We start from the raw sequence: 23668 nt of genomic DNA, 5'->3' as shown, positions 1-23668 counted from the left end.
TGGAACATAAAATGGTGGAAATAACTACCTCAGAGCAGAATAAAGAAAAAAGAATGAAAAGAATTGAGGACAGTCTCAGAGACCTCTGGGACAACATTAAACACACCAACATTCGAATTACAGGGGTCTCAGAAGAAAAAGAGAAAAAGAAGAGGACAGAGAAAATACTTGAAGAGATTATAGTTGAAAACTTCCCTAATATGGGAAAGGAAATAGTCAATCAAGTCCAGGAAGCACAGAGAGTCCCATACAGGATAAATCCAAGGAGAAACAGGCCAAGACATATATTAATCAAACTATCAAAAATTAAATACAAAGAAAAAATATTAAAAGCAGCAAGGGAAAATCAACAAATAACATACAAGGGAATCCCCATAAGGTTAACAGCTGGTCTTTCAGCAGAAACTCTGCAAGCCAGAAGGGAGTGGCAGGACATATTTAAAGTGATGAAAGGAAAAAACCTACAACCAAGATTACTCTACACAGCAAGGATCTCATTCACATTCAATGGAGAAAGTAAAACCTTGACAGACAAGCAAAAGCTAAGAGAATTCAGCACCACCAAACCAGCTTTACAACAAATGCAACTTCTCTAGGCAGGAAACACAAAAGAAGGAAAAGACCTACAATAACAAACCCAAAACAGTTAAGAAAATGGTAATAGGAACATACATATCGATAACTACCTTAAATGTGAATGGATTAAATGCTCCAACCAAAAGACACAGACTGGCTGAATGGATACAAAAACAAGACCCATATATATGCTGTCTACAAAAGACCCACTTCAGATCTAGGGACACATACAGACTGAAAGTGAGGGGATGGAAAAAGATATTCCATGCAAATGGAAATCAAAAGAAAGCTGGAGTAGCAATTCTGATATCAGACAAAATAGACTTTAAAATAAAGACTATTACAAGAGACAAAGAAGGACACTACATAATGATCTAGGGATCAATCCAAGAAGAAGATATAACAATTGTAAATATTTATGCACCCAACATAGGAGCACCTCAATACATAAGGCAAATGCTAACAGCCATAAAAGGGGAAACTGACAGTAACACAATCATAGTAGGGGACTTTAACACTCCACTTTCACTGATGGACAGATCATCCAAAATGAAAATAAATAAGGAAACAAAAGCTTTAAATGACACATTAAACAAGATGGACTTAATTGATATTTATATGACATTCCATCCAAAAACAACAGAATACTCTTTCTTCTCAAGTGCTCATGGAACATTCTCCAGGATACATCATATCTTGGGTCACAAATCAAGCCTTGGTAAATTTAAGAAAATTGAAATCGTATCAAGTATCTTTTCTGACCACAACGCTATGAGACTAGATATCAATTACAGGAAAAAAACTGTAAAAAATACAAACACATAAAGGCTAAACAATACGTTACTAAATAACCAAGAGGTCACTAAAGAAACCCAAGCAGAAATCAAAAAATACCTAGAAACAAAATGACAGTGAAAACACAACGACCCAAAACCTATGGGATGCAGCAAAAGCAGTTCTAAGAGGGAAATTTATAACAATACAATCCTACCTCAAGAAAAAAGAAACATCTCAAATAAACAACCTAACCTTACACATAAAGCAATTAGAGAAAGAAGAACAAAAAAATCCCCACAGTTAGCAGAAGGAAAGAAATCATAAAGATCAGATCAGAAATAAATGAAAAAGAAATGAAGGAAACAATAGCAAAGATCAATAAAACTAAAAGCTGGTTCTTTGAGAAGATAAACAAAATTGATAAACCATTAGCCAGACTCATCAAGAAAAAAAGGGAGAAGACTCAAATCAACAGAATTAGAAATGAAAAAGAAGTAACAACTGACACTGCAGAAATAAAAAGGATCATGAAAGATTACTACAAACAACTATATGCCAATAAAATGGAAAACCTGGAAGAAATGGACAAATTCTTAGAAAAGCACAACCCTCTGAGACTGAACCAGGAAGAAATAGAAATTATAAAGAGACCAATCACAAGCACTGAAATTGAAACTCTGATTAAAAATCTTCCCACAAACAGAAGCCCAGGACCAGATGGCTTCACAGGCGAATTCTATCAAACATTTAGAGAAGAGCTAACACCTACTGTTCTCAAACTCTTCCAAAATATAGCAGAGGGAGGAACACTCCCAAACTCATTCTATGAGACCACCATCACCCTGATACCAAAACCAGACAAAGATGTCACAAAAAAAGAAAACTGCAGACCGGTGTCACTGATGAACATAGATGCAAAAATCTTCAACAAAATACTAGCAAACAGAATCCAACAGCACATTAAAAGGATCATACACCATGATCAAGTGGGGTTTATCCCAGGGATGCAAGGATTCTTCAATATATGCAAATCAATCAATGTGACACACCATATTAACAAATTAAATGAGAAAACCCATATGATCATCTCAACAGATGCAGAAAAAGCTTTCAACAAAATTCAACACCCATTTATGATAAAAACCCTCCAGAAAGTAGGCATAGAGGGAACTTACCTCAACATAATAAAGGCCATATATGACAAACCCACAGCCAACTTCATTCTCAATGGTGAAAAACTGAAACCATTTCCACTAAGATTAGGAACACGACAGGGTTTTCTACTCTCATCACTATTATTGAACACAGTTTTGGAAGTTTTAGCCACAGCAATCAAGGAAGAAAAAGAAATAAAAGGAATCCAAATTGGAAAAGAAGAAGTAAAACTTTCACTGTTTGCAGATGGCATGATACTATATATACATAGAGAATCCTAAAGATGCCACCAGAAAACTACTAGAACTAATCAATGAATTTGGTACAGTACCAGGATACAAAATTAATGCACAGAAACCTGTTGCATTCCTATACACCAACAACGAAAGAATATGTCTTTGAAAAAAAAATGGTTCTGAAGAACCTAGGGGTGGGACAGGAATAAAGACGCAGCCGTAGAGAATGGACTTGAGGACACAGGGAGGGAGAAGTGTAAGCTGGGAGGAAGTGAGAGAGTGGCATGGACATATATACACTACCAAATGTAAAACAGATAGCTAGTGGGAAGCAGCCACATAGCACAGGGAGATCAGCTGGGTGCTTTGTGACCACCTAGAGCGGTGGGATAGGGAGGGTGGGAGGCAGACACAAGAGGAAGGAGATATGGGGATATATGTATACGTATAGCTGATTCACTTTGTTATAAAGCAGAAACTAACACACCATTGTAAAGCAATTATACTCCAATAAAGATGTTAAAGAGAGAAAGGCAGGTCAAGGTTGGAGAGTGGATTGGAGTAGGAAGGAGAGGATGAAGATAAGGAAGAAAAGTACAGTTAAGGACAATACTGAATTTGAAATCCAGTCAGAAGGTACCTGAATATATGGAATCTGTGAGTCAGGATGTATTTGGAATAGAAGAGTTCAGAGAGATTCATCACATAGAAGTGCTGGTGGAAGTCATAAGGATGGATAATGCTGCCAAGGACAATGTACAGAATGAGCAAAGGACCAGAGCAAAGGATCAAACGACTACGGATCAACCTCTAGGAATAAGTATATTTTAAGGCCAAGCATAGAGACAGGAGATTTTAAATGTAACAAAGAGGTAAAAGAAAAATGAGGAGAGCTTAGTATCATAGAAGTTGAGGGAGGAGAGAGCTTTGTTCAAGAGTGACCAATAGCGTTGAATGGTGCTGTAGAAACCAATATGATGACTTCCAAAGTGTCTGTTGCTTTTTATATTACAGAGGTCACTAGTGATTCCCCGTTTCCAAAAATGATCGATTTGGCAATTATTCAACTTTGAAACAGGTTTAAAATAAAAGACATCCTTCTTTAATTCCGAAGTTATTTTTTGTACTTGAAACATGACTACATGGTGTAAATATTTCTATACAACCCCCCATTGTACTAATTCTAGTTTTAAAATGGTAGTAGTATAAAATTGTCAATAAAGTTATTTAGCTTCCTAAGTAGTATCAGACATTCCTTCAACACAATATTTAACACACTCATTAACTTTTCCACAAATTTCCTCCTTATTCATAGCTGCAGTGCCTTGTTTTATTATAAATGTACCTCTACTGACAAATAATAAATGATTTATCTAAAGCTACTTTCTCATATGTGATGGTACGAGTGCACTAATAGCTAATTTGTAATATGCTTAGAGTAAAATCTCAACACTTGAGAACCACTGTGGAAAGAATCAAGCTACAAAGAATCAGTCCATATGCCTGAGGGTTTGTCTATTTAAGCATGAACATCTGTTTTTGCATGGAACTCATTCTGAAGAGAATTCCAGAATTCCCACATTCTTAAAATATCCTAGGTATAATTTGTTATTTTATTTTTTTGCTGACTCAGGGGCATGATTAAATATGTGAGTTAGTGAAAGATGATGGAACACATAGATGCCCTCAGGAGCTATTGAGAGATACAGCGCTATTTGCTCTGACACCAAATGAAACCAAATGTTATAATTTTTGAATTCCAGTTCCACTCTTTTATTATGTTTCTATCTCCTTCTCCCTTGCTTTCATTGTGTCAGTTGTTGCTTCTTCATCATCTCAGTGCACAAGTCTGGAATAAATCATCTTCCAACCTCCCAACTCGTGCTTCTAGCCTGCTATGGATGGAAGAAAATCGGGCCCATTAAGATAACACAGGAAGAAAGAGTTAATAGGCTCTGATTAAAGGCCAAAAGGTCTTTGTCATCATGAGGCTTACTTGATGGATTTGGTGACATTTTGTAGGCTACTCAGATTATTTTCTTTTTTTCTTTTTTTTTTTTTTGGTTCTGAGTTATATTCCAAAATGATAAATCTCTCAAATAAGTGAGGTCTGGATAAGTGAAGCAACTGTATATTTACTTCTATGTTTTTGTGTACCATATCTAATTATAACATGCACAATTTTTTTATTATTTTCAGCATGTTAGACAACATTTTTTAGATGTATTAAATCATGCTAAAATAAAAACACTTCTGCACATAGCTCCTGAAATACTTTAAGACATTGCACCTTTCAGACTAATAGCAGCCTGTGAAGACCGGGGCTGGTTTTTATAATACATCATTGGAGGTTAACTCTATGACTTTCTCTTTCCATAAACAACTATTATTGGGAGGGACAACTTAGGAGTTTGGGATTAACATATACATACTACTATATATAAAACAGATCACCAACAAAGACCTACTGTTATAGCACAGGGAACTATACTCAATATCTTGTAATAACCTATAATGGAAGAGAATATTAAATGTATATATAAACACATTCATAGGTATACAGTCATACATATATATGTATATGTATAGCTGAATCACTTTGCTGTACACCTGAAACTAACACAACACTGTAAATCAACCATACTTCAATTAAAAAATTTTTTTTAAATAATAAAGATAAAAGTTAAAGGGGGAAAAAGACAACTATTACTAATGCTCAGTGTACCCTAGCTTTTCCTGCTGGGCTACGTAGAAATCAGTTTCAACTATACGTTGGTATTACCTCTGTCTTTTGTGAAGGGACTGGCAGACTACTCTGGCCTCTATTTTTACCTACTGGAAGCCATTCTCCTGCCTCCCACCCTACCATAGTACTGGTTTTCTATCAGTAAAGATAATTTTCTGGAAAATTCCTATTGATCCTTCAAGACCCAGTTAAAGCATCACCTCATCACTGAAGCCTTCCTTGACTTATGCAGGACATACCTAAATTGGCCTTCCTTTGTGTCCTCATTAAACCTTACCAAGAGGAAAGGAACATGGCTGGGGAAGCATTGTTATTCCAAGCAAAGTGTTCTGCATGATAAAATGTTTGAGAGCATTTAAAAGTCTACAGCATATTTGGGAAACACCAGGTTTAGTATGGCTAAAACATATGGTACATTTGGGAGTGTGACGGGCTGTAAGGCCAGAATGTTAGGTTGGGACCACATTGAGAAAGGTCATTCATCATGCTTAGGCTTTTCACTTTTATCAAGCAATGGGTCATGAGGATAGATAGGTCTCTAGGAATGCTATTATGTTAGAATCAGATTTATTTTTTAAGGATAACCGACAATAGTACAAAACATTTGTCTGTTTTGGGGAAGAATGTATCAGTTGTATCAGGGGTACTAATTAGGAAATTGTTGGAATTATACTGCTGGGAGAAGATAAAGACAGTGGAGATAGAGAGACTGAGATAGATTTGTAGTCTTTTGTAAGACTTGATGATTAATTGGATGCAGGGAACAAAGAAGAATGAAGTCTTGAGGAAAACCAAAGAGCAGGAAGAAAATGATACCTCTCTATTATCTAAAATGAGAAAGGCAGGAAGAAGAGTAGACTTCTTTTAGGGGGGAAATCATGCTAAGGGAAAGAGAAAATGAGCTCATTTTACTAAGAGGAGGTACCATATAGTGGTTAAGAGCAAGTACTCTGAAGCCAGATACTCTAGGGTCTAAACTGAGCTTTACTTCCTATTTACTATGTGACCCTAGAAAAGTTATCTAACCTCTATGAGCCTCAGCTTACTCATCTATAAAATGGGGATACTACTACTATCTCTCTCAGAGAATTGCTGTGAGGTTTAAAATGAGGTAACATATTAAAGTATTTAGAACACTGGCACATGGCTTATAAATGCTATTTTTAATTTTGAATTTTTATGATGCTTCTAAAACATGCAGTTAGCTATTTGGACAGGTAGGATTGAATACCGATATGAGCCAGACTTAAAACCTGGGGAATCACTAGAACATAGTTGGATGTTAAAGCTAGAGAAGCAATTGAGTGCATTCACATATGTGTGTATCAATACATATAGATGTATATGTATATGAGCTTATATACGTGCGTATATGTGTGTCCATATGTATGTATAAACAAAAATGATGACAGAATAGGACCAAGAAAAGAACATAAAGAATAAAATAGCCAAGAAGTAAGAAGAAACGCACGAAGAAGACAGAGAAAGAACAGTTAGAGGTAGTCAGCGAGCAAGGAGAGGATGGTGCCTAGAAAGCCAAAGGCAGGAAAATTTTCAAGGAGGGAGTGACCAGTAGAGCCAAGCAATCAGGATTGGAAAGAAGCCACTGGACTTTGAAATTCAAAGATCATTGTCAACCTTTTGAAGAACTGTGAAAAAGTTGAGTTGTGAAAGGTAATTTAGGAAACAGAGAAAACAAGTATGGATGATTCTTTTAGAGACTTAGACTATAAAATGAAAAAGAAAGATGAGAAGCTACTTCGAAGGATAAGTAGGATCAAAAGAAGGCACTGTAGTGTGGGGGAGACTTGAGAAGGCTACTCAGCTGAAGGAAAGTCAATGAACAGAGAACATATGAAGATATATGATTTATTGTCTATTTCTTGAACTACTGAAGATAATAAAACTCCTATCACAGGTACAAAATTTCACTTTAAATATGAGCTAGAAAACCTCTGTGAGAACTTAATAACCTTTTGGAATCCAAAAAGCAGGGGCGGGGGGAGGTATGTACTTATTATTTAAAAATATAATTAGTCCTGTATTTTAACAGAATTACTTCCTCAGACTGTAATAACATTTTGAGAAGTCTCAGGGCACTACAGAAATAGAAAAGTAATTCTGTTAAAAGACGGCACTCATTTTATTCTTTAAACAACAGATTTTAAACTTTTGTTTTTCATTCTGTATTCTGAATATATTTTTGAACTTTTAGATATTTTTTTTCATCCACGTGAAATAATCCAAATAAACAAACCCACTTCACAATTCTTCTGAGAGTACCAGGCTCTGTATATAACAAATCACTAACTTTTGTACCTCATTAAAATAGGAAATTTCAAATTGTGATTTGCATATGTTTGCATCTATAATCAGTATTCAACAATTTCTTGAATACCTAGCAAGACATCTATGATACTTCCATGTTACTTGTTAAAAACTTGCCACTTTATCATTCCATTCAGTCCAGCTTCGTGAAGGCTAGCAAATGTTATTCCCACCTCATTGTGTGGGCTGAACTATTCTATGGCAGGGGTGTCATTTAAAGGTCAGATAATACAGTATACAAATGTTGGCATCACATAGACCTGGCTTCAAATCATAGCTCTACCTCTCAACAGCTATGTGATTTTGAGTGAGTGAGTGATCTGAGTGAGGAACGAAAACTTTGAATATAGATAAAGCACTTAATTCCTCCTAAGCAAACTTTGCAAGACAAGTACAAATGCCTACATACAACTGAAAGTCAATGAGATTTAGTTAGGTAAGCCCAAGCACAGGAACAAGAACAAAGATTTCAAGAAGTCATCTTAAAAAACACAGTTTCCAAACCTTTCAGTAGCGATGTTAAATTTTATTGAGATAAACTGTATAATAAGAAGTATATTTAAAAAAGGAAAGCACTGAAAGGAAATCCCCCAAGCATTAACAAATGTAATACACTGGCCATAAAAGGCACACCATAAAAGTCTATCCGAAATGCTCATCATAGTTGGAGTAGAAGTAACAATTAACAAATTTCTTCAAGTATTTGGAAAGGGATTATAGTTTTGTAACACTACAGTATTTTCTTTGGCCAAGCCAAATTATCTATCTGCTGTAGTTTGAAACTCTGGTGAAAACAGGTAACGACACTTAACAATAAAATTAAAAAGGGGAAAAGAAACTCTTTGTTTTTATATCGGATAAGAAATTTTAATATTTAAACACTCACTACTAAATAATTTCATAAAATAAACATGGACCCATGTTCTCTTTGTTGAATGACACTACAAGAGTTTAAAAAATATTTCAGAAAGTGTTTCCCATGGTACATTAAATGCTAAACACTGTCTAAAAGAAAGAGATGGGCATCACAGACTAACAAACCTGGCATCAAATTTGACTGTCCCACTTACAAGCTGTGGCACCTTAGACAAGTTATTTAATCTCAGCCTATTTGTCTCATAAGCAAAATGGAGATAATAATAGTACCTACATAGCCGAGTTGTGAGAATTAAACTAGATAGTATATGTAAATTCAAATGTTTAGTCCAGGATCTCACACAATAAGTATGGTCAATAAATAAGAGTTCTCATTACTAAAGAACAAAGTTATCTTTCATAAAATGGCTCATTTCCTGAAACCATCTAAGAAAAGATAGCAAATTTTGTCATTTTCTAAAGAAGACATGTAGGCTGGGTCTACACAGGGCTATGAGACAGACCATGACCTAAGAGTTGCAATTCAATCCTCCCTATTCTGGGCAGTGAAACTTCTGAATGCTGTGTGAATGGCACAAAAAAAGAGATGTGTTTAGTTTTCTTAAATTTCTACAACAAGTCCACACAGACTTCATTAACCCTCAGGATAATGGCGCTGGCTGAACTGTTTGCCCTCTTGTCCTGATTATTGCTAAGGCTTTACTTTCCATAGCTTATTACAATAATTACTAAATTTCAACCCAAATATTTATGATAATCATGATCATCATATTTATAATAATTCAAAGTACTTTTCCTAATTTTAAACAAATTGCCATTTTCACAGACAAAACTTTAGCTTCTATGAATGACCAAGCAACAGGAAGAATTTCATTTTTATGTTCCCTTCTATTTAAATGCTACCTAAAATGGAGTTGGTGTCATACAAAAAGAGTACTCTAAATATAACCCCGGAAGCAATTTAAGACAAAACTAACTCACCTGTAATTGCAAAGCTTCATGGTTTTCTAATCCTTCCACAATTGGTGAAAATCGTTCTCTGTTATTTCGTTCTGCTGCTGTAGTTATAGCCCCTAAAAGTTTATCTAGACTATAGAAAAAAAAAAAATAGAAATGAGAAATACATCTTACACATACTATATGAATATGGGTTATCCCTTATACAGTCTTCCCTGTTTTCTTTCTGGTGCTTGATGTTTTTACATAGACCACTACAATTTAAGAATTGTGTTCTTGTCTACATATTTCTACAAGTCAAATGTTGATAGAGTTAAATAACTTTAGGGCACCAAAATGAAAATTCGATTTGAAAGTCTTGAGGAAAATAATTTTTCTGGGTGACATTTAAAAAAAAAACTTAATTGATAAACATTAAAATTTTAAGTTTCAGGTTTTGATATTTCATGTGTTAACATAGATATTAATGTCACTTAAACATGATATGGCATTTAAAATTATTCAAAGTTTATTCAAGTGTAAACGGACTATAATTTTATAATAAAGTGCTGAAAAGCATAAATATTTTTTAAAGAACTTAAAAAAAAACTCCAGGATTCTTTGAAAATGGAACAAGGAAAAAAACCTAAAAGAGAAAGCCCAGTAAATTAGGGAAGCATCTATAATCACCGAGCACAAGAAACTTATTCACCTGAACAAAAATATTGGAAACTATCTCTGTACAGTGTCTGAATCAAATTAACCTCTATGTAGTATACTACTATTATCAAACTATATCTGAAATTATAATTAAGTCATAAAATATACCAGGGTAGGGTGTATTATATGAATTAAGTACTGAAAACCTAACAGACTAGAAAAATATTTCTTACTTGTGTATAAACTGATTTTTCTATAAAACATAAGTAAGGAAGCCTATCTGCATAAGCTATCTCATGCTCAGTTTGTTCTCACTGAGAACTGAGACTTAATGTTGTGTGATAATATTTTTGTTCAGTGTTTGTCTTTTGGTTTCGAAGGACGAACCAGCACTAAGCAACATCTCATTTTATTCCAAGAGGTATGAGAAAGTCAACATATTAGAAGAATCTTAAATCTTTGCCTGCCCCATTCTAATTCAAACTGAAATGATTACTGCCACACAGAGTGTTCAGAAGAAATATTTTAGTTCATGTCCGTAGCAGGTATTACATTATTTATCACAATGGTTTCTTACCAACTGGATATCAAATCTGTAATTTTGCTTCTAACTCAATATTATTTCCATAAGAAGAAATGATCTAATGCATAGTCAGCAACAACTTGCTGAAATTGGCACTTATGTGCACTCTGAGTAGTTACCAACAGCCTTTTGTTCTTTCCAACCAGTTAATTTCATTCCATTAATATTGCTTCATCTTTTCACTTACCATAGGCAGAAAGGATGCTCAACATCACTAATCATTAGAGAAATGCAAATCAAAACTACAGTGAGGTATCACCTCACACCAGTCAGAATGGCCATCATCAAGAAATCTACAAACAATAAACGCTGGAGAGGGTGTGGAGAAAAGGGAACCCTCTTGCACTGTTGGTGGGAATGTAAATTGATACAGCCACTATGGAGAACAGTATGGAGATTCCTTAAAAAACTAAAAATAGAACTACCATATGAACCAGCAATCCCACTACTGGGCATATACCCTGAGAAAACATAATTCAAAGAGAGTCATGTATCACAGTGTTCATTGCAGCACTATTTACAATAGCCAGGGCATGGAAGCAACCTAAGTGTCCATCGACAGATGAATGAATAAAGAAGATGTGTCACATATATACAATGGGATATTACTCAGCCATAAAAAGAAATGAAATTGAGTTATTTGTACTGAGGTGGATGGACCTAGAGTCTGTCATACAGAGTGAAGTAAGTCAGAAAGAGAAAAACAAATACTGTATGCTAACACATACATATGGAATCTAAAAAAAAAAAAAATTGGTTCTGAAGAACCTAGGGGCAGGACAGGAATAAAGATGCAGACATAGAGAATGGACTTGAGGACAGGGGGAGGGAGAAGGGTAAGCTGGGACGAAGTGAGAGAGTGGCATGGACATATATACACTACCAAATGTAAAATAGATAGCTAGTGGGAACCAGCCGCATAGCACAGGGAGATCAGCTCGGTGCTTTGTGACCACCTAGAGGGGTGGGATAGGGAGGGTGGGAGGGAGACGCAAGAGGGAGGAGATATGGGGATATATGTATATGTATAGCTGATTCACTTTGTTATAAAGCAGAAACTAACACACCATTGTAAAGCAGTTATACTCCAATAAAGATGTTAAAAAAAATAAAATAAAATTATAGTACAAAATAAAGCATCTAGTTAATTCAGTTAAGGAAGTCAAATTTTGTGACGTGCATGTGTGAGGGTGTATGTTGTGTATGGTGTGTATATGTGTGTGCCTGTGTATGTGTTTAGCCAAAATTACTCCCTAACTGACCTTTTCCCACTTCTCTAATAATTGCTTTACCTTCAGCTAGACAAAATTCTATTCATTCACTTTGAATATCCAACTTTGAAGAACTCCCCATTAGGATTCTATCTTTTTAAACCTATATTTCAAAGAATCAAAAAAAAAAAAAAGCTAATATCTAAATAGATAAGGTAAAAATACCAATATTTTTTTCTAAAATTTAATACTATTTTCATGCAAGTTATCAGAAGAAACAGCACAAAAGTAGGACTTGTTAATTTCTCAAGTGTCATTTTCTATGCAGTTAATATAATAATAGAGCAATACGTACATGTTCTCTTCTCCAACAATACAAATAGCAGAAAGTATTTTTACTATTTCAGTCATCATGTTGGGTTGTTTGGGGTCAACTGCTCTTGCCAACAGTAAAAGGCTTCTTTCATCCCCTAGAATCCTTTGCAATCCAAACTGAAAAAAATTTTTAAAAATGAACTTTCATTCAAAATGTTTTTGGAACACATCTTTAATTTTAAAAAGCAACTTAACAATGGTTTTCTAAAAACCAATACCTCCACAGTGAGGTTCTACTTAATTAGATGAATGTTCTTCAAATGCAGTTGTTTGGTTTTTATTTGAAATGACTGCATCTTGGAGTTTTGGTCCTTTGGTCAGATATGATCTCCATTAGCCTGCCTAAAACTTCCATAAAAATTTGAAAGAAATATGGGAACAATCAATATTTTCTCAACAAAGAAGAATATGTAAAGCACACACTGATATGATTTTCTAAAGCAGTTCTACTTATGTCACTGGGTCTCCCTGGAGATGTCGGGAACTCATGGTTAAATTCTCCAATATGTTTGTATGGAAAACTAAGTTGAACAAAAAGGGTAAAACGTTGCAAAGCTCTTTTGTATACTACATGCCAGTTAAAGAAGCAGTAGACCTCTGTATGGATTTTCCCGTACCTTCTCTCTCTTAGCCTCCCTCTTTCAAGCAGTTGTGCTGCATTACAAAAGTTATGAACAGAAAGAAATGGAGCCTGGGTTTTACTAAGTGTCACAGTCAACTAGGCAGAGAAGCCAGACACCATTTTCATTTATTTTCTAGGCTTGAATATATGCATGCAAGTGTGCGTCATAAGAATGAATAGGTAAAAAAATGTTGAAGAAAGCCCAAAACTCAGGTTTTCACTATATGAAGAAGGTAATATTTTCTTTGATCTTTGTCCCACAAAGTATTTCTCAGATTTCTTATGAAATATGTTTGCTTCTTTTTACAGTTTAACAGTGAAATCCGACATTTCATTGGAGCAAAATTGCCATTTCAAGCTATCCTTTAGTTAAACACCACACATTTGAATATTTTCATGGTTTCTAATTTATCTTCTAAAAGAATTCAGGACTAAAAAAAACATAGCTAAAGCTCTTAAATATGACTTTACTTGAGGTCATAATAAATAAGGAAATTTACAGAGACAAGACCAAAAAAAGGAAATGGAAGAGACGAGATTAAAAAGAAGCAAAGAAAAACAGAAGGACTATGTAAGTATAAAGGTAGCTGGTAAATAATAAATAGTAAGGAAAATAAGTGATGTGTAAAACTGAGAGAGATGGTTACCATGCAATTACCAAACTTAAAATAACTTTAAAAATCAGTTAGACTGAGAGTGAAATCATTTAATTTTTCAAATTTCCATTTTATTATTTAAAAGTAGTTTGTAATGTGTAGGGACATACTCAAAATAAAAATGAAGATATGAGAAATGATGGAAAACCATCAATCTAAACATCAGAGCAATATTACAGCAATGGAAGTTGAGGGACAATGGGCTGCTTTTTATGATCCTATTATTACATGCATTGTATAAGCAAAAAGAGTTTTTGAAGTAGGTAATCAAAACTCCTCAGAGCCAGCAAATTTGATGTATGAGTCATTTCAGATGAAAGTTTCATTCTTTGATTATGACAATTCATTCCAACACGAAATGGATATATTACTGTATATTTTTGTATTTTGAATGTGTGCTTTATGCCCATTGTTTCACACGCCTATAATTTAAAAGACCTACCATTTACTCATGTTCCTAGCACCTATGTGCAAGACATTAACATGCTCTAACTAAAGCCTAATCTTAGTATAGAATAATCTAAGTTAAACTATCATGTTTTACACTGTTATTGGGAATGTAAATTGGTACAACCACTATGGAGAACAGTATGGAGGTTCCTTAAAAAACTAAAAATATAACTACCACATGCCCCAGCAATCCCACTCCTAGGCATATATCCAGCGAAAACCATAACCCGAAAGGATACATGCACCCCAATGTTCATTGCAGCACTATTTACAACAGCCAAGACATGGAAGCAGCCTAAATGTCCATCGACAGAGGGACAGATAAAGAAGATGTGGTACATACATAAAATGGAATATTACTCAGCCATTAAAAAAATGAAATAATGCCATGTGCAGCAACACGGATGGACCTAGATATTGTCATACTGAGTGAAGTACGTCAGACAAAGACAAATATCATATATCACTCATATGTGGAATCTAATTTAAAGAAAAGAAACAAATGAACTTATTTACAAAACAGAAACAGACTTACAGGTATGGAAAACAAACTTATGGTTACCAAAGGGGAAACGTGGGAGGGGAGGGATAAATCAGAAGCTTGGGATGAACACACACAGAAGACTACTATTACATATAAGATAGATAACCAACAAGGACCTCCTGCATAGCATAGGGAATGCTACACTGAATTCTTTTAGAAGATAAATTAGGAACCATGAAAATATTCAAATGTGTGGTGTTTAACTATAGGTTAGCTTGAAATGGCAATTTTGTTCCAATGAAATGTTGTCAGATTTCACTGTTAATACAGAGTAGTACTAACCTATATGAGAAAAGAATCTAAAAAAGAATAGATACATGTATACGTATAACTGAATCACTTTGCTGTACACCTAAAACTAACACTACACTGTAAATCAACTATACTCTAATAAAAAAAAAAAAACCATCATGTTCTTCAAAACTGCCAAACTCTTAAGTAATAAATAATTAAGTATGGACATATCAACTTCTGTCTCGTGGGAAAGGGCTCTACAGGAAATGTCACTTTCTCTAGTAACTATACTGATTACAGTTATATCCTGGAAAGCTGTAAGAGTTGACTACTCAAGTCAGTAAGAATTTAGATCAGAGTCCTAATTTTACAGGTGAGGGGACTGATTGGCAGAGAGGTCAAATGATTTTCTAAAGGCCACACAACTTAGTGGCAAATCACGGACTATATTTCCTGATTTCTAGTACTGTGTTGTCTTTCCTTTATTTCTTTGTTTCCCTCAATTGAAAAAAGAGATCCATCTTGAGCTGTGGAGAAGCAATGTTCATTAACTGCTTTCTTGTTAGGTATCAGATTCTGCATAACTGTGTCACCAAGGACTAAGAGCTCAGAAGTTGAGAAATTCTGTACTAGTACTGATGGAAATCTTTCTGGAAGAAACTTCCAAGAACAGCACAATTAGTATATTCTACACGGGAGACTCATGTCAATTGGCAAGCATCCATCTGTTCCACATGCCAAAAAATTCTTTGCTGATACATGTGTGTATAATATACACATACTTATATATAATCCCACACACTTAAGAAAGACTGCAGGTTACTTAAGTAGATAATCTTACTGCATTGGCTATTAATAGCTATATTTCACTTCTGGCAAGTTTTGGGTTATTGTTATAATTAGTTATCTATAATAAATATTTTGAGATTATTAAAACACCATCTAAAGGAAATTATTCAATTAGTGAATTAGTCAGTGGTATTTTACCTATAGGAATATAGCACAAATCATGTATAAGAGAGTAACAAAACAAGTTTATAGAAAAAATGACTTTAACTTCATAACCTGAGCAAAGACTACTTTTAGAAGAAAAACCCTTGTCTGGCATTCCTAGAGTCCCTCATAATGCAACTGGTATCACACAGGTACAAAAAAAAAACCTGGTATGTGCCAGAAATGTCTTTTATTTATGTTAACTCACTGACATTAATTGAACATAAAAGAAAGAAAAATCTTAACCTTATAATGTTCTCAGCAAAAAAAAAAAAAAAATCAAATCATAGCTTTGAATTGTCCTTTACATTAGAATAAAAACTCTCTGTAAGGAAATGGTATTCAACCTATTCCATTTAAATTTTCCTACTACCATGGAAAAAAAAGAGTATTATCTGATTTGGGAACAAGACTTGGACATTTGCGTGATTGCAAAAACCTGCCAATAAATATTTTGTGAAGTAAAGTATATTTTAAATAATATTTAAATGAAACTCATGATGATTTGCATTATAAAGACCCTTTTGAAAACTGAGTAAGCATCCACTATTTTGCCTGTTTCATAGTGTCTGTCGGGCAAGCTCTCACCTTTTGCGACAGAGGCAGAAATAAATACTACTTACCTTATTGTTCATAAATGCTTTGAGGCACTGAATAAGTTTATACTGATTCTTCTTGTCAATATTTTCTTGCCTGAATAAAAGGAAAAAACATATTATGTTGTGCTTAAAAATCTCCCCCGTGGTGATTTTTTTTTCATGTTTATTCTTACTGTTTCTTGTCCAGAAGCTTTTCCAGCACATCCAACAGGAGTCCAAGACCTTCATGGCCAAAGTTGTTAACCCAGCTATTAAATAAACAAGAAAAAAAAGTATAAATAAGTTTATATAATTAAAACATTAAATATCCCAAATTAAATTTTGATTTTCAGATCTGTTAATCCTGTCTTTATAGTGCTTGTCCTTCTTTTTTCCACTCCCATTGCTTTGATTATTGACTCTATGGGGATGACTCAGAGATCTTTACCTCAATCCCAGACTCCTCTTCACATTTTAGATTGCCCATTCTACAGCACTGCCTTGGTTGTTTCACCAGCGCCGAATACTTAAGCCTGAATTTACAAAGCCAAATTTCTCTTCTCCTATGGCTCTGTTCTCCTAAATCAACTCCTCTTCCCCTCTTCCACACTCTGATAATAATACTACTATCCCTTGCATCCTTCAGACTTGAAATACTGGCATAATTTCTTGATCTGCCACCTCTTTCACCTTTGCATTTATTCTGTTCATTCATTTAACAAGTATTTATTGAGTTCCCACTAAGTACCAGGTATGTTCTAGGTGACAGAGATATAACTGGCAACAAACTAAGCCCCTACCCTCATGTAGCTTACCATCTACTAAAAGGGAGACAGAGGATAAATAAATAACTATATAATAAAATGTCAATGCTTTGGTACTATGAAGAGAAATAAACCTTGGCAAATGGAATAAGGAGAACCAGGATGTTATTTTTTAATGTGTAGTCAGAGAAAGATTATTTGATAAGGTGATATTTGAGCAGAGCCTTGAAGGAAATAAGGACTTTCCTAATAGAGGGAATAAAAGCAAACAGGGTGCTGGGGTGGTAGCTAGTGTGCTTGGAATGTTCCAGGATCTGTGAGGAGACCTGTGTGGTCACAGCTGAGCAAGCAGGCTTGCAAGCAAGAATGGCAGGAGATGAAGTCCCATGTGTGACAAAAGACTTGAAGACTGATCACGGAGAACTTGATTTGACTTATTGTCAAGACCCTACTCTACTACTACTCTACTTCTAGAATGACCCCCTTTCATTGTCTACCATTCTAATTTAGCCCTAGTTACCTTTCCTTTAATATGGCAGAAGCCTCCCAACTAGGGTCTCTGCAGCATCATTCTTTTCTTTTATTCATTTTATAAAATGCCAGATTACCACAGTCTTCTGTCCAAAAATTTTCTCTGGACTATTTAACACATTTCAAATCCTGATTCTGATCAAGCCTCAACCTACCTTTCCAGCCTCAGGCCTTAGACTACATGTTCCAATAAAAATCAGACATATTCTCTTTCCTGGAGTCTTCCCTACATTTCCCTGCTTGACCTAATTTTTCATTCTTTCTTCCCAGAAGGTAACTCCAACTCCATCTCTCCCAACCCATCAAGACTCAACTTGACTGTCAATTCCTCCATTAATGTTTTTTTCCTGTAAGTCCTCCATCCAAATGTGTTATTTTCCCTTTGAATGCCCGTGTTTGTGCATCTCTTACTACTTGACATTATGATTCATACCACAAGTGTCTTTACCCACCTTTCTGGATTATAAATTCTCTGAAGACTGTTATATGATCTCACTCATCTTTCTGTCTCCCATAATGCTTAGCAGAATGGATTACATATAGTCGACACTAAATATTTGCTAATTAAAATTTAATTAAATTTACTGACTTGTGTGGTTAAGAGAATCAGCAGAATCATATTGCCCAAGAACTTTACAAACGTAAATTAATATACAGCAGGATGCCTGTGAAGCAATAATTAAAATCTATACTCTACATATTTAAACCATGACTATAGTTCAATTCCACAGTTTTTAAATCACATTTCATATCTATCTAAGGTAAAGCTTATCAACAAAGAAGAGACCTAAATTTCTAAGAGACTATCAGTAAGAAATAACAGATCACTGAAGAAAATACATTTTATAAATAGCTCAAATATTCGGAACCAATCACATCCACAATATATATGGAAACTCATTTTAAGCAAATTCTGCTTTAATTTTCACAGCGGAAATGAGAAAAAATCAATATGGCATTGTAATGATAATTGGCAGCAAGCTACTATTCAATTGAGGCATGTAATCAACCAGTACAATGAGCTATTTTCTCTAAAGACTCGATAATCAGTCGGGTGGTGGGAGAAGGAGAAAAGGACATCAGCTCTCTAAACATAAAATACTGTATTTAATCTATCACAGAGAGAAATCAGCAGATATCCTAACAGCAGAAAATACCCTACAGCAACCTTAAAATAATAGAAATTCTGAACAAATTTATATATACAGCCCTCAGTATCTGCTTTGGCATCTGGAAAGATGAAATAATCTATGATTTCCTTAAATTTAACACTCACAAATTCTTTAAAGATTCTAAATTTTACCCGTTTCTTTTTATACCTAGTGCTATTAAAGTTATTAGGATTATTTGTTTCTTGGTCTAGGGAAGTGTTTGATACATGACCATGATTTCTATTTGTTCACTTGAAATCAGTCACCCACACATCCCAGACTGTTTCAATTTGGGCAGTTGATGGTACTTTGATTTCATTCAGTGAAAATTATTATCGGTCTGAAAAAAAAAAAAAAACATTGGATACAATCATGAAACCTAAGTGTGAGGAGGCTGGGCCTATTTATTACAAAGTAGGCAGCGAAAAGTCTTAACTGAGAATATGTTAGGGCAGTGCGCAGAGGAGGACTGGTAAGAGTCCTCAGAGCTTTTAAAGTAGAGAGAATGGGAGTACAAAAGGAGCCTGTAGCTAGGGGAATAAAATAATTATGATATAGTAGGATGACACTCAAGAGGTGAAGAGGAAGGGGTACAGCTAGCCATACCTTTTTTTCCTTTGTCTTGCCATTTCTGTCTTTAAGCATCAAATACTTTGTAGCCTCTAGCCAAACGCTTACTGTCTGTCTGTCTCTCTATACATACATATACATGTGTGTGTATATATATATATATATATATATATATAGTCTATATATAAATATACATATATTTAGGTTTTACCAAATACAAAAGTGGCCATGAAATGATTAAGTGGTTTATAAACAAAATGTTGGCTACTGTATGTAGGCAGGAATTTTGAAACTGCGACACCAGAGTAAGTATAAATCGGTGGTTCTCAAGGTGTGTGCCCCAAACCAGGGGCATCAACAGCATTTGGAAATTTGTTAGAAATACAAAATTCTTGGTTCCACCCCAGGCCTACTGACTCAGTAACTCTGTGGGTGGAGCCCAGAAATGTGTGTTTTAATTACTCCTCCAGGTGATTCTGATGTTCACTCAAGTTTGAGAACCCCTGGCATAGAACAATGGTTTGCTGAGAAGTGGAGGAAGCCTTTCTCAAGCAGGACTCCAGGCTCAAAATTCAAGATTGCTCTAAATACCCTCCCAACCATACTGTACACTCCCACTGCCACAGAACAGAGATGAGGAATCCAGTCAAAGCAAGTATATTTGGTATATTTCACAGAGTCTGCCAATTCCAGCTCTGAGTTATGCAGTACTAACTGGAATACCTAGAAGTATAAAAATACAGTTGATCACTCCGTTTAAAATCTGACTCAGACTGCAGAAAAAGACAGATAAAGACATCAATTTTCTGTAGTATCTCAGCCTTGAAATAAGAAATTGCAATTTATCATGGACCCCAAAGTTATAAAGAGACACAGAAGCAACAGAGGATAATAAAGAACCAAGCAGCAGAAAAAATGGGGGAGGAAGATGATCTCTTATAATTTCCATAACCACTCTGAACACAAGGTTTTTTCCCTTTCTTTTTATTGGGATATGATTTACATACAGTAAAATTCATCATTTTGACAAAATATAGTCATGCAACCTCTAACACAAACAAGATATAGAACATTTCCACCACACCAAAATATTCCCTCATTCCCCTTTTGTAGTCAATCCCTTTTCCTTACTCCCAGTTGCCTGGCAACCACTTATCTGGTTTGTGTCCCTATAGTTTTGTTTTTTCCAGAATGTCATTAGAAATGGAATCATACTGTATACAGCTTTCAGTGTCTGGTTCCTTTAATTTAGCATAAATATTATGATATTCAACTATGTTATTGCATGTATCAGTAGTCCATTCCTTTTTATCGTATAGATATACCACAATTTGTTTATCCATTCATCAGTTGATGAATATCTGGGTTGTTTCCAGGTTTTGATGATTATGAATAGAGCTGCTATAAACATTCACATGTAAGTATTTGTGTAAGTATATATTTTCATTTCTCTTGGGAAAATAACTAGGGGTAGAATTGCTGGGTCTTATGATAAGTGCATGCTTAAATTTTTAAAATCTGCTTTCCAAAGTGGCTATACCATTTGGGACTCCTTCAGCAAAGTGTAACAGCTCTAATTGCTCCAAATCCTTCAAACACTTCATATTGTCAATCTTTTTGACTTTAGCCATTCCCAAAAGTGTTTTCACATAAAGAAACTGAGAAGCAAAGTAGCTAAGTAACTTGCAAAACATCATTCAACAAGTATCAGTTCTAGGACTCACACCCACACACCTAGGTCTGACTCCAAAGCCCATGTTTATTTCAATTATACCATTAGAAATTACTAACAGGACCAGTACATGGTTTCCTGTAACATCTGGCTCGAGGCTCCAGCAATAACTCATTAAAGAAGAATTAGTGGTTGTTCCAGAACTGTATTGGGTTTAAACCTACATATCTATGTCTAGACACAGAATTACATGTTTTGTATTATTTAACAGCTTACTTCATTCATTTAGGTGTGATAGGTACTTTTCAACCCATGTTTTTCTTGTCTTTCAAAGTCCTAAGCTTCATAAGAAATCTACCAAATACTGTTAAAGAAAGATATCTGGCGACTCCAACTAAAACTTCCAATCAAATTTAGGTACGGCAGCTTATTGGAAAGAACAGAACCAGATGTAGTTTATACTTTTTTTATTTTTAAGATGGGCTATAGCCCGTAACCTCATTTCTTGGTATTAACATATTGGTGATTCCATAATCTCATTTCTTGGTATTAACATATTGGTGATTTTATGTTATCAAGTTACCTACGTTAAAGAGTTGTCTTCACATGCTACACATACATGGTGATATTTGTAACCATGACTTGACAGGGGACCAGGTGGAACAAATGAACCACCCAAACAAAAACAATAGAAAGATCAGTGAGGACAGTTAACATACGAGTGAGCAAGAGTCTAAGATTAGATCTGAACACTGAAAAAGAAGCCAGGAAAATTTTCTAGGGAAGAAGAGGACTGACCCACAATGAGACAGTATTTTCTGACCTTAGGTATAAAAGGTGTGGCTATATCTATAAGGCAGTCCAACATCCCTATATTGCTCAAGAAGTTAAAAATTAGAGATCTTTTCCCAAGTTTACTCAAAGGTCAGAAAAATAACCCTCCATTCATCAATGGAATATCTCTGTGAGATGGCAGAGTGACATGGTTAAGTGCATAAGCTTTAGAAGAAGATATAGATCTAGGTTCCAATCCCATCTCTGTCATATTCTAGCTGTGTTATTTTTGATCAGTTACTTAAAACCTCTAAGCTTTAAAACAGGGATGAGAATAGTACCTGTACCCCAGAAGGCCTTTGTGACTATTAAATGAAATCGTGCATAGTGAACTTGTATTAAGATATTTCTGAAAATATTAAAAATCAAAAACTTGAATGTTCTTTAAATCTTCTTGTCCAAAATACAGTATGATTTTAGGCATAAATTAAAGACTCCTTTTCAAAAATATTAACACTTAATAACATTTCATCCATTCATTTATTGAAAAGTATTTTAATTGTATGAAATATGCAGAAGAATCTAAATAGACACTAAACTTCTTCTATTGATTGATTTTTTGGGAAAGATTTCATAATTTAAATATTTGGCACTCATCACATCATGTGCTTTCTTCAACTTATTGCTATTATTCAACTTTGTGTATATTCATTACTATATTAATGCTGGCCAATTCACACTGAAATAGACATAGAAATTACAATGGTGGGGGAAAGGGGATATGGAGAGAGAGAGAGGTCTATTTATAGTTCATGCATAATTCTGACAGAAAGATATCAAAATATATCAAGGTTTTAAAACAGAAATCTACCCCAGGCTTTCAGAACTTCTGAGGTCATTATTTTTAAAGGGCCCACTTACACTGATTGGCATGATCAAAGGAAAGAAAATCTTACATTTAATGAAAGTATCAGAGGATTCGTTGAACCCTAAGTCCATGAGAAAGCAAGATTCTCCCCTCTCTAGCTCTCCAGGGCAAAACAAAGTGAGGAAAACCATAAATGTGCCTATTTTACGAGGAAATGATGTTCTGCTCCCTCACACATTAATGTAAAGGAAAATCCTTCACAGATTCCAAAAACTTCAACCTTTTATCCGTAAGTTGGATATTCAGACTCTGAATTATTTAATTACAGTTCATGTAAATATAACTTAAAATCAGATTAGTGGACGGATGAGTTCAGTATACTATACGCAATACAGACATAGCAGGAAGTAGTGACTGCATGCACATTTATAATTAGACTGTCCAGATTCACGTCTTTCTTTCAAAAGGCTTAAAGCTAAAATTAGGAAGTTCTATCCTGAGTCCCATAAGCAGTAAAGGCAATTGGTCTCATGTACCAAAGTCCAATATTAGTCATGTCATCACTGTTTGTACAGTGCTAAAGGCTAGTATAGAGGGTTATGTGTTCTGTACAAAGAATTTTATTTCTCTCTAATGGTGTTCTATTCCCATGTGTAATCTCATACTACAACCCAAATCACTGGAACATCAAATAAAATGAAGACTAGTCCAGAGTTTCTTAGGGGAACTGAGAAAATTGGTAAAATTATAAGACACGAAACAACTAATTCAAAGGGTTGAGGAGACTTTAAAGATGATTGCA

At 34.7% G+C, this 23668-nt stretch overlaps 1 protein-coding gene across 7 annotated transcripts in view; it reads right to left on the bottom strand.

Annotated features, from left to right (window-relative positions):
* Nucleotides 1–23668, bottom strand: part of DIAPH2 (diaphanous related formin 2) — an 860940-nt gene that overhangs the window by 618023 nt on the left and 219249 nt on the right. For all 7 annotated transcript variants that reach the window (XM_082377063.1, XM_082377064.1, XM_082377062.1 and 4 more), the window contains 4 exons: nt 16731–16805; nt 16582–16651; nt 12440–12576; nt 9676–9784 (listed from right to left, as the gene is read on the bottom strand). In XM_082377063.1, the coding sequence (XP_082233189.1) occupies nt 9676–9784; nt 12440–12576; nt 16582–16651; nt 16731–16805 (391 nt within the window). The remainder of the gene's footprint in view (nt 1–9675; nt 9785–12439; nt 12577–16581; nt 16652–16730; nt 16806–23668) is intronic.

This window comes from Balaenoptera borealis, assembly GCF_965194805.1.
Source record: "Balaenoptera borealis genome assembly, chromosome: X".
Taxonomy (NCBI): domain Eukaryota; kingdom Metazoa; phylum Chordata; class Mammalia; order Artiodactyla; family Balaenopteridae; genus Balaenoptera; species Balaenoptera borealis.
Note: the sequence above shows the minus strand (reverse complement) of the source record. Positions and strands in the feature narration are given on the sequence as shown.